Source organism: Oratosquilla oratoria, chromosome 18, assembly GCF_046742065.1.
Source record: "Oratosquilla oratoria isolate Oo_2021 chromosome 18, ASM4674206v1, whole genome shotgun sequence".
Lineage (NCBI taxonomy): Eukaryota > Metazoa > Arthropoda > Malacostraca > Stomatopoda > Squillidae > Oratosquilla > Oratosquilla oratoria.
Genome location: NC_134794.1, coordinates 18,720,205 through 18,732,736, shown reverse-complemented (window position 1 = coordinate 18,732,736; position 12,532 = coordinate 18,720,205). Strand labels below are relative to the sequence as shown.

General features: G+C 39.3%; 1 protein-coding gene across 5 annotated transcripts in view; it reads left to right on the top strand.

The window, feature by feature from the left end:
* Positions 1-8,284, top strand: part of l(2)gl (LLGL domain-containing protein l(2)gl) — an 80,035-nt gene extending 71,751 nt beyond the window's left edge. For all 5 annotated transcript variants that reach the window (XR_012967291.1, XM_076201663.1, XM_076201666.1 and 2 more), the window contains one exon: positions 3,846-8,284. Coding sequence is in view for 4 of the 5 variants with exons in the window: in XM_076201663.1 (XP_076057778.1) it covers positions 3,846-3,902 (57 nt within the window). In the remaining variant the exon portion in view is untranslated. The remainder of the gene's footprint in view (positions 1-3,845) is intronic.
* Positions 8,285-12,532: the final 4,248 nt, after the last annotated feature.

Sequence of the window (12,532 nt, the reverse complement as noted above, 5' to 3'; positions counted from 1 at the left end):
ACTCTATCCAACCCTGTCACCCCTACCATACTTCTCAGACATTTCATCTCAACACATTTAAACTTTTTCTCTCTGCCTCTCGTAGATTCCATATTTATGCCCCCATACAGTGCCGTTGGCACATTCACCCCTGCAAAGTGTCCTCTTTGCATCCATTCCCAAATGTCTGTTTCTCATGATTTACATACTTCTCGTAGTCTACAATTTTCTTCCACTGCCACATACAACCCCAAATACCTAAATCTCTCCACTTCCTCCATCTTCTCTACTTTAAGACTTACTTTCAATTCACTGTCATCCTCTCCCCTTGTACATCTCATCACCTTACTTTTACCCACACTTACCCTCAACTTTCTTCTATTGCACACCTTCCCAAACTCCATCACTTCTCTGACCCTGCCACAAGCACAGTGTCCTCAGCAAACAATGACTGGCTCACCTCCCACTTTCCTCAATTTTCTTTAACCACCTCCAGTCCCATATCCATTACCCTTTCCTTTACCTCCCACACTACCCCATCCATATACACATTGAACAGCCATGACAACATGACACACCCACGTCAAAGTCCCATCTTTACCTTAAATCACTCACTCTCACCATTTCCAATTCTAACAGTTTCTACTAATCTTGTAAAAACTTTTGACTGCCCTGAACTTCTCCCAAATTCATGAAGGCCCAAAAAACATCCTTATTTTTTGCTAAAGCTCTCTCATGTTTGCCTTACCACAAAAATCTGATCCATGCAACCCCAACCTCTCCTAAACCCACACTGTTCCTCACCTTTCCTAATCCTCTCAGTTAAAATCCTCCTATATGCCTTCCCAACTACACTACAAACTGAACCATCTGAAACTACTACACTCAAAATTGTCCCCTGGGTTACTAAAATTAAAATTAAATTTAAAATTTTATATGGTTTATTGGGTTAGGTAACGGTCATACGTGTTTTTGGAGGCATCACATAATTTGAAGTTTATTTTCTTGTTAGAGTGTGTGTGAAATGGGTGGGGGCTGTTTCTGAGACTATCAGTAGGTTTGTGTTTTATGGATCATGAGCATTTACAAACCTGGGGTAGATCAGTGTGACATCTGGTGGTTGCTCCATGACACTGAACTAGGCATGAGAGTTGATTTATGCATTGTCCTGTTTACGATATGTATTTGGAAGTGATAGTCTTGTAAGAATTGTCATCCTGCTGTCCGTCACTGACACTCAACCTCTGGACTAGACCAAAATTATCTATCAATTTTAACAGTATTTTTTGCACCTGGTAGCTGACCCACACCTCCCATCAAACTTCCGTGTATCAAAAAAAAAAAAAAAAAAAAAAAAAAAAAAAAAAAAAATTATATATATATATATATATATACATATATTACATATATATATTGTGGTGTCTGAGTATGGCTAGAATAGGGCTCTGAATTTATGTAATTGTAGTATACCAGAAACAACTCTTGTGAAGGCCTGCCTCTCACTGTCTCGTACTTAGCTTTAAATTCATATATGGTTCCAACTTTGTCTATATCTCCTCATTCTTCAATTATGGTATGATTTAGATTCATGTATGTTCCAACTTGTAGCCCAAGCTGTAGGATGTGTTTGGTATTTACCTAGTTGTATTTTACGGGACTATGCTCATTTTGACCTTTTTTGTATCTCTCCACATCCAGTTTGCATTTGAATTCGTGTATAGTTCTGGCATTAACTGTTTCACTGTTCAATTTGTTCCAGGCGTCAATCACTGTGTGGGAAACTGTTCTTTTTTAGATCTTCTGTAGCTGCCTTTCTTTAGTTTCTTTGCGTGTCCTCATGTTTCTCTTTGGTCCCATTTTAATAGATCATCTCTATCAAGAACTTCCATTCCTTTCATAATTCTGAAAATGGTCAACAAATCGCCTCTCTCCCTTCTCTGCTCTAACATTGTCAGTTGTAATTTCTCCAATCTTTGTTCGTATGTCAAATTTGATAGTGTTGGTGCCATCTTAGTTGCCACTCTTTGGATTCTTTCTAATTTCTTTGTGTTTTCTTTATTGTGAATGTGTCTAAGACAATGCTTATCCAGGCTTATTTTGGGCTGGTATTAAATTAAATTTGGATGGTGGTCTAAATGCAATTGTGCTAGTGTGGTTCTTACCTGTTGTGGGAGAGATATTTCTGAAGGGTTACCACCACCATCATCACTACTGGATCCAAACTAAGATAATGCTCATAATTAGCATTTCATTCCAGAGAGATTTATTTTAGAACCCCAAGGACTTGCTGGCCTGTGGGGCTGTGGGCATACAGTTATGTGAAACTCGAGGCAAGAGATATTGTTGTGGTTGTTTGCACTTGCACAAAGATGGAACATCCAAGTCTTACATATTCTGACTTGGGAGGTTTACCATACAGTACCAACAGACTTGTAGACTTCATTTGCATGTATGGATCTTGGGATGAAAACACATTTGACCTGCATAACTTAAAACCTGTTTGGAATGTCACAAATAGTTTGGATTATTAGACTTCTGCATTTTTTTTTTAGTCTGTGGCAATACATTTCTGGGACTGGGGTCAGGAAAGGTGCATCATGGATTTTATATTATTATATACATTCTAGTCTTAGAAATAATTAGGCCTCTGGTGCTTTCAACAGTACTCCTATTTGCTGATGGTTTTAGAAATTGCAGAGAATGTCAACCTCAATGTCATGAGGATTGTTTCAGAAATTCATTTAACCCCGTCAATGTGATGACCTTTACAAAATTTGTTCTGTTGAACACCAGAAGGACTTGCTCAATTTGAGGAACAACAAACACCTTAGCAAAGGGATTACGGATTGATGAGCCCCTTTGCCACAGTGGATTCCCTTTACAGGTTTTATTCAGGTTGATTCCAGGCAATTTAGAGGGATCTGTAGCAGAGGGGTTTAATCACTTTTGGCCGAATGTTGAGAGGCTAGCTCTCTAGGATCTGTTTTAGATTATTCCTGTTCCAATGGTCATTTAGTGAGGTGAGCTGGCTTGCATCTGTAACAAAAAATTCTAGGAGACTTGTTTCTTGACTGGCTATCAAACTGAAGCCATTATCAAACAATGCTTGAGATTATGTAGAAGGAGTATTGGGTTGTTGACACTAGAGAAGTTTTCTAGAAAATATAAAGTAAATGAAGAGTAAAGTCTGCATGCAAATTATATATATATATTTTTATTGACTTGCTTTTTGAGTAATTATGAGCAATATAATATGTATAAAAGGATATGTTTTTTCACTAATTACGTAAACAATTGTTTGAATTGAAAGTATACATACAGTACCATGTTTGTTGTTTTATATAATTTTGTTGAGTTTTAATTTCATTTATATGCATCATATAATTGTGGTATGTTACTAGAAAATTTTTAATGTGATAAAGTGAATTTAAAATTTTGTTAATGATCACGAAGTATTATATTAAAATTTTCTAGAAAAAATCAAATAAGTGCATTAAGATTTATGTGAATAACTGCTTCTTAGAATCAATTGTAATTATGCTAACAAGATTTTTTTCTTATTCCCATGCTATCCTCCGGTTTGATGTAACGTGCAGTAACAGTCAGTAAGTACCCTTGGCCTATGCATATCTCATGACATGATCTTCTTTCTCTTGCTTCCTATTCATACACACATTTTAACCCCCAATATAGCATGGCTTTAGAAAATGTCACATACATGATAATTTTATTTCATTCTATTTATTTACTTTTTTTTTTTCCATTTGATCAATAATTACCCCCATGAAGCTTGTTATTATGTCAGTTGAATCATAATAGTATTTTCTTTATAATAATGTTTATTATATAGAGGTTTTAACTTGCAGACTAAGAAAAGAGCACCGCTTGCCAAAACAGAATCTTTCTTCCTGAAGGAGAAATAGAAGCCTTGGATAACACTCAGTACTGGAGGATGTTTGGTGGTTGTGTCTAGAGGAACACTGCTCAACTGTCAGCTATACATCACTTGGCCTTTCCATCAACTATTTTTGCAGCTGTTTAGTTTCATGATTGCCCTGTATCAAATTATTCTCAAAGGATTGTGTTCTAATATCAGTGTGTGTATAATGTATGTACACACACACACATATTCTTTCTTTCTCTCGTCTCTCTCTGCTATCTCATAGATATACCTATATCTGTGCCAGATTTCCACCATGAAGGGGGATGTCAACCTATCCATTATTGGCTGGTCATCCAGCCCAGTAACATGGAAGAAAAGTGGAGGGTAGAACTAGTTTGCTGACCCTAGTTTATATTCATGATATTTTTTTTTTTTTTTTTTTTTTTTTTTTTTCCTTCATGTGTAGCACTTTTCTGTCATGGAAATGCCAATCCACTGATAGGTTACCAACCCCCCACCCCCCAAAGAAAAGAGGAAAGATACCCATTTTCTTGCTCCTATGCTGAGAAACTTGAGCATAAAGACCTTCCCCTTTTTGTGCTTTCACATTTAAATGCGCTGCCTTCTCCTTTATTGTTTTCCAATAATCATCTGTCCATTTTCATATCCCACTCCCTTTCACCAACATGTTTGCTTTCTCCACTGTTATTCATTTCCTCTCCTTGTGCTCCTGTACACTTATTTTCATGTTTTTGGTCATCCTCTTCCCCATCTTCCTGCCTCCATTCCATACACTTTTATAACAAATATGCGCTCCTCTGTTTTCTCTCTCTCTCTCTTCTTCTTCTTCTACATATTTTAACAGGGCTCTGTTTATGTTTTCATTTATACTCACTTCCTAGACTCCATCTTGGAGAATACTGCAAAGTTTCTTGCCTGAGTGATCTGTGGGCCAACCTGGTGGCTGTGGCAGTGTTACTTCAAGCCATGGGTCTCCCGCAAGAGACCTGAGGCTTTGGTTCAATTGATTCTTCTTCCAGCGCTTGTTTCGTATATATCATAGTATGGTATCTTGCCCATTTTTATAATGCCACCTGTACTCTTCTTTGGAGAGTTCAGCTCCAATACATGATGGTTTCCGTTATACTCTCTTGGTGATCAGTTGGCTTCTGTAATGTTCTTCATTGGAGTTTCCTATCCCCTCGTAGATTAGCTGCCACCATCCCCACGATTTGTAAGAACAGTGTTCACAGCCCTTTTAGGTAAGGGTGGCTGAAACCAGTCTCCTCGTTACATTGATAGGCCTAGCTGGGGCCAGCATAAGGCCCATCTAACAGCTCATCACCTTGGAATTTAAAGCAGACTTCACCACATTTTTACTGATGCCCCAACATATATACATACATATCCTTGTGTACATATTATCTACTGTAAATATAGTGATACACCCACTTTCCCCTCCATGTCTTTTGCATTTTACTCTACACTTAACCTTTGATTTGTTTTCTCCCATCTCACAACCCTTTCCATTCTCTGCTGTCTATTGTATTTTATTAATTCTGTTGTTCTCTTCCTGCTATGCCTCCCCTTCAGGATCTCACACTAGACTGCTATCTAGTTTTCAGTGTGTACATCCTTTTCCATGTGCCTTTGCACATTTGTTTGTGCACACTATCTCAGCAGAGCCCTGCCCGTTTTCTTTCCCACACTTGTGATCTTATGTTCTGATTTCAGTTTATTTATATTTTCTCTTGTACTACATAAATTGTGACAATCCTTTTCCACCATGGCTATATTCTGTTCACTTACTCATGTATCTACATTGACAATACAGAAATACTGGCTCCACTCCTTTCTACTACCCCCCTCCCTGGCTCCTACCCTCAGTGACACATTTTTATTTTATTCTTCAATCCAGTAGCCTGTGCAATACCTAACTTGTTCCTCAATCTGCCTCCATGACTATCCCCGGATATCCAAGCATTTTCCCCCCACTCCCATGCTGTCTTCATTTTCTTTAGCTCGTGGCATATTTTGCATTCTCATGATCTTGCTCATATTTATATTTACTTTCATATTTTTTATTCCATACCTGTCCTTGCAGCGATTTAGTACTGCCAACTTTTACACCATAGCTGTATACATCATAATGTGTACAGTTCATCTTTCCTCTCCTTCTTCCTACATCTTGTATCTGTCCATTTGCTTCTTTCAAGACTTTATCCATGAATAAGGACAGCTGTGAGGACATAACACATTTTGGTCTCAATCTTATGTACACATTAGTTTTAGTTTCTGTCTTTATATGTACTCGTATGTGCTTTGCTCCCCTCATAGAGTACATGCTATTCTCTGCCATACCTCTCCAACACTTCTTCCCATAATAAACTTGTTTCCATCCAGTCATAGGCCTTCTTAAGATTAATAGATGTTATTCATCTCTTTCTTTCATAAATTTTTCAGAATGAATAATAATTGGTCCATCCTTCTCTGCCCTCTTCCCCCCTCCCACCTACATACTTCTTCTTTCTCTATCCACCTTCATTCTCCTTTCCCCCTCCCACCTTTGTTCTTCTCCCTCCTCTTTCACTTCTCTCTTTTTCCTCCCTCCTCCCTCTTCTCTCTCTTCCTTTTTCCCTGTTCTTCCTCTCCACCTCCTCACTCCTCACACCTCCCTCCCTTTCTCCCTTGTCTCACCACTCCCTCCCTCTCCACCTCCATCTCATTCCCTCCTTTCCCCCTCCATCTCATTCCTTCCTTTCCCCCTTCCCTCTTTTCCCTTCTCCCTACTTTTCCTTTCTCCTCTCTCTCCCTTTCATATGCCTATCTTACTCACTAATTTTCTCTTTCATTCTCTCTTATTTTTTCTTTCTCTTGATCTTTCATTTTTTCCTCGCATTCTCTTCTTTTCTTTCTTGTCTACAGCAGATTTCCTCATGAAGGGTTTAGCCATCACAGGCAGGTTTATCCAGCTCCCAAAACTAAAAGAAAGTGGGAGTGTCCATGGAAGAAGTGGTACAACAAATTTTGGAGAAGGAAAGTTGAAAAGAGGATATAATATATATTTATTAACAAAGGTAGACTGGCCTGTTAAGAAAATGATTGGATATTCAGTGTTCAATCTTAGTTATATGCAAGAAATGCATATTTGCAGAGAATAGCATTGTAGCTTATTTCCTATGTACCTGCAGCTCACAGTACTTAATATTTTTTGTACCAGTTTGAGCATTCGAGTAGTTAGTAAATGGAGGTTATCAGAAAGAAGGAATTTGATTGTAAATGTTAAGTACTAAAAGTGCTCTTATTCTCTGTTGCAGCTCAACGGACAGGCATTCCATAATAGCATGATAATTTTGCAAGTCCATTATATGTTGCAAAATAGATCTCCTTATGCATTGGGAGTTCTAAGAGTTTTAATGATAGTTCCCATTTATTATGTGAAACTAGCTCTACAACTAGAAACAGATGTATCATATCAGTAAATTTTAAAGAGTTGTTTATTAAAGTTGTTTCACTATTGGATTATTGAATAAATGATTTTAAGAACCAGATAATGATTGAGCCATAAATGTATATTTTTGGTAGCTCTATGGTAAGAACTAGCGATGTTGTGCTTTAGTATGGTGTCCTTTGTTTGTGTTTAATCAGATGTACTGGACTTTGCTTGTCCTAGTGAATATTTGTATTACTTTCAGTTTTGTACTGTTGTGCTTTTTTTTATGTAGTCAACTTACTTATTGTTTTGTCACTTTTTTATGAGGATTTTATATATACATATATATATATATATGCAGCTGTGGCTTAAAAAGGGGACAATACTCAAGTGTTGTGGCTGATGTCTTCTTGGTTAGCTTGGTCTCGGAGGCGCATTTGCTTGGAAGACCATAGGTTTTTGAGTTGGTATAAGAATTGTGTATTTCTGTGGCAGCCATGTGTTCATGGTCTTTGTCCATCTGTCTCCTGCTCATTTAAGTTATTATCCTCATTGTGTTGTGATGTCTACTCACAGGCTCTAGTATGTTCTGTCATGATCGTTTTCTTCAAATTTACAAGGCAGTAACTATTCCATACTATTGCTTTTTTGGTCATTTGGGGCTTGTGCCTGTTTAGAAGTAAAAGAAAGTGCTCCTGGTTTGCATCACTTCACATTCACTCATTCTGAGTAACTGGTTTTAGTTTTGCTTAGTTACGTTTACTTGCTAACATGGTTTGCATTCCAGTAGTGTAACAACATTCCCTAGGAAGGTAATCAAGTGGCCTAAATGAGCATGAAAGGAGGTTTAGTAGTACGAGTATTGCTGCATAGTACTGTACTGTAGGTCTTACCATTGTTTTATATGATACACCAGTGGCTCTCTGCCTGTTGCTTCCGGGTTCCATACCTGTCTGACATTTTTACCAAGTAATAAAATTAGAACTGATGACTGTGTTTACTTATCCCCCCCACAGCATTCATTTCTGAATCTTCACCTCGAATAATTGAAATGCTACTCATTGAACACATGAATATCTTTTGAAGATTGCTTTAGACAAAAGCCCTTGAAACCCAACAGACTTCATTGAAAGGGGGCTAGGATATTTTCAGAGGATGGCCAACTGTTCCCCTATGAGTCAAGCATAAGATCAGGTAGGCATAGAGTGAGGTCTAAGGAAATATAATTTTGAGTTTGAAAGGCTGTGAGCTGTGCAATGTTAAGGAAGGAGAGGTGAGGTTATCTGTTTATCTTCCCTGTCTGGGGTATTGGCTGCATATTATTGTGGGGTTAAAAGTTGCTCAGTAGCATGCAGCTGATACTTGAGGGTCTATATGGGGTACCCCTACAGACCAGAGTCGCTCATCATTTTGTCTGATAGAGGAGATCTCTAGAGAAATGATGTTACTTTATTATACTGTGACTGTCCCTCCATTATGCTGTCCCCTCAACTCTTAATACTGTCCTGTACCACTTTTCTGAATATTAATTTCCTTTTTTACCAAACCCTGGTAGGGGAGAAAGAATATTGCCACCGAGTGTTTCCATTTGAGTTGTAAAATGCAACAAAAAAAAAGGACGGATAGGACTAGGCATCCTACTCTGTAGCCCCAAAGGGGACATTCCTATAAAATCAAAGGCAAAAGTGGGTCTCGGGAGTTTTTCAACCAAAACCCTAAGGTTTGGGTCTTTTAATGTGCATGGATGTGGTACAGATGAGAGTAAAGGGGAAAAGATAGGCAGTATGTGAGAAGAAAGATGGTTGTGTTAGCATTGAAACAAAGTTTAAAGGGAGGGGTGAGTTTGAGTTTGGGAGTGAAGTTAGGAGGGTGTTAAGAGTGAAGAAAGGATGAGGGAGAGAAAGGGTAGCTATACTAGTAAGTGAAGAGATAGGTAAATGTGTGGTGGAGTGGAAGGAGGTTTCTTAAAGGTAAATGTGGATGAGGGTGAAGTGGGTTTTTGTGAATGCATATGGACCTGGTATTGAGAAGTGTGGAGAAAAGGGAGGATTTTTGGACATTTAAATGAGTGCATAGAGGTTTTAGGGAGAAATGTCATGTAGTGATATTGGGAGATCTCAATGTTAGATGTAGGAGATGAACCAATAGAAGGAGTGGTTGGGAAGTGTGGAGTTCCAGGAAAAAATTGTGGTAGAGATGATGGTATAGATGTGTCTAGAGAGTTGATGATTGCAAATACAATGTTTAGGAAGTAAGTCAGGCATAAGTACACATGGGAGAGGGTGGTAGAAGTAAGAGTTGCAGATAGGGCTTTAATGGATTATATAGTGGCAACCAGGAGAAGAGTAGGAAGAGCTTTGGATGTGTATGTTCTAACGGGAGAGAGTGGAGGGAATATCATAATTTTTTGGTGGAAGGTAAGTTGAGAGTGGATAGATGGAGAAAGAGGAAAAGAACAAAGGGTAGGGAGGTACTTAGAATAAACTGCTTAAATGAGAAAGAAAAGGAGTACAAGAAGAGTGGGAGGGACTGAAGTTTTTTCCTTCTCTGCAGAGGGAGTCACAAGGTGTATGGAACAAGGAGGACAGGAGGTATTAGAGGGAAGGGTAGTGAGTGGTGGGATGATGAAGCAAAGAAGGTTGTAGAAGAGAAGAAATGAGCATCCACAGATTGGTTGCAAAGTAGGACAAGGGAATCATATGAGAGGTACAAAGAAAAGAGAAGTAAAACATATGATAAAGGAGGCAAAGATATGTGAAAAGGGGTAAGAATATGACAAAAAAATGAAAATAAAAAGATGTTTTGGAAGGAAATTAAGAGATGAAGAGGAGGCAAATCAAGTAGAGAAGAAAAGTTTAAAGGTGCAGGTGGAGAGATGATAATGGAATAGAGAAGCAGTAAGAGGAAGGTGGGTGGAGTATTTTATGGAGTTATTAAATGTGAAGGAGGATAGGGAGGGAAATGTAGTTGCAGTGGGAAGTGCTAAGAAAATGGCAGTGATGAATGAGGAGAAATAAGGAAAGATGAAGTGAAAGCAGTTATCAAAATGATAAGAGTAGGTAAGGCATGGGTTGAATGGGTGACATGGGGAGTATCTAAAAAAGGGAGGTACAGTGATGATGGACTGGCTGGTGAGGTTGTTTAATGTTTGTCTAAAAGAGGGTAGAATACCAGAGGACTGGAGGAGTGCCTGTATAGTTCTGAAAAGGAGATAAGTGTTTTAGTTTCAGAGGGATCAGTTTGTTGAGTGTAGTTGGGAAGGCTTATGGGAGTCTTTTGAGAGGATTAAGAGAGGAATAGATGGAGTAATTGGTAAGGAACGGTGTGGGTTTAGGACAGGTAGGGGTTGCTATAGTTCAGATTTTTGTAGTAAGGCAGATATATGAGAAAGCTTTAGAAAAAGGTAAGGATGTTTTCTGGGCCTTTATGGATTTGGAAAAGGTTTATGACATGGTAGAAAGGAAGGCACTGTGGGAGGTATTGCAGATATATGGAACAGGAGGAAAGCTGTTAAAAGCAATCAAGAGTTTTTATGAGAGTAGTAGAGCATGTTTTAGGATTAGAAATGGAGAGAGTGAGTGGTTTGAGGTAAGTGTGGGACTTCACCAGGGATGTGTTATGTCACCTTGGCTGTTCAGTTTATACATGGATAGGGTGGTGCAAGAGCTAAACACAAGGGTAAAAGGCCAGGGATTGGAGATGGTTAAAGAAAATGGAGAAAAATGGGAGATAAGCCAGATGTTGTTTGCTGACAACACTGCATTGTGGGAGAATCAGAGGAGGGATGAAGGAAGTTAGTGACAGAGTTTGGGAAGGTTTGCAAAGGAAGTTGAAGATAAATGTGGGCAAAAGTAAGGTGATGAGATGTACAAGGGGAAAGAATGGAAGCAAATTGGAAATGAATATTAAGGGAGAGAGACTGGATGAAGTGGATAGCTTTAGATACTTGGGTGTGAATGTGGTGAGAAAGGGAAGAATGGAGGTAGAATGTAGATTGAGAGAAGCAAGTAAATATCATAGTGGATTGAAAAGTGTAACGAGAAATAGACATTTGAGAATGGATACTAAGAGGAGATTGTATGAAGGGGTGATTATGCTGACAGCACTGTATGGGGCAGAAACATAGAACATAAGAGAGAAAGAGTTTAAATGTGTTTTAGATGAAATGCCTGATAAGTATGCTAGGTGTTACTAGGCTGGATAGAGTGAGAGATGAGGAGGAGAGTGGGGGTGGAAAGGGTGTTGGGAGACGGGGTTAAAAGAGTATTGGGATGGTTTGGACACATGGAAAGAATGGGCGAAGAAATATTATTAAAATAGGTGTGGAAGGCAGAGGTAGAAGGAGTGAACATGAGGGGGGCAACCAAGGATGACATGGATGGATGGGGTAAAAGGGGCATTGGGAAAGAGGGGAATGTCAGTTGAGGAAGAAAGGGGTGAGTGGAGAATGGTTGTGAAAGGGTGTGAGTTGGGGATTGGGGTGGACTTGAGGGAGTTTGTGTGAATGATATTTTGACACAACCGGAAGGGATTTCTCCCCATCTCTTTTTCTGCATGAGGGGATGGAGAGGGGGAGGGTCAACGATTAAATGAAGAGGCCTTGCTGTGGATGTGATGTGCCTTGCTACATTGCTTCTGACCCAGGGCAGTGGGTGAGATGCAGGGATAACTCTAGAAAAGATGGGAGGGGTGGTGAATGAGAGTGGAGTATGAGGGGATGAAATAGGAGGGAGTAGTTTTATGCCTTTGACTTTGGCTACTTCTCTTGTAAGGGGGAAAAAGCAGTTGGTATATGTATATGTATGTAGAAGATAAACTGCATCATACATATACCAATGGGTTTTTCCCCCTTACAAGGGAGGTAGCCAAAGTCAAAGGCACAAATCCACTCCCTCCAATTTCATCCCCACATACTCCACTCCCATTCACCATTCCTCCTTCCATCTTTTCTTGGCTCCTCCTGGATGATGGCCACTGCCCTGGGTCAGAAGCAATGTAGCAAGACACAGCACATCCACATCAAGGCTGCTTCATTTAATAGGCAACTCCCACCTCTCCATCCCCTCATGCAGAAAGAGAGAAGGCGGGAAGATGTCCCTCCAGGCTGTGTCAAAATATCATTCATACATACTCCCTCAAACCCCCATCCCCCATCCACTCCCATGCATCACAGCATCATCCATCCACAATCATTCTCCATTAACCCATCTTCTGTCTTCTCCCTTCCTTCCTCAACA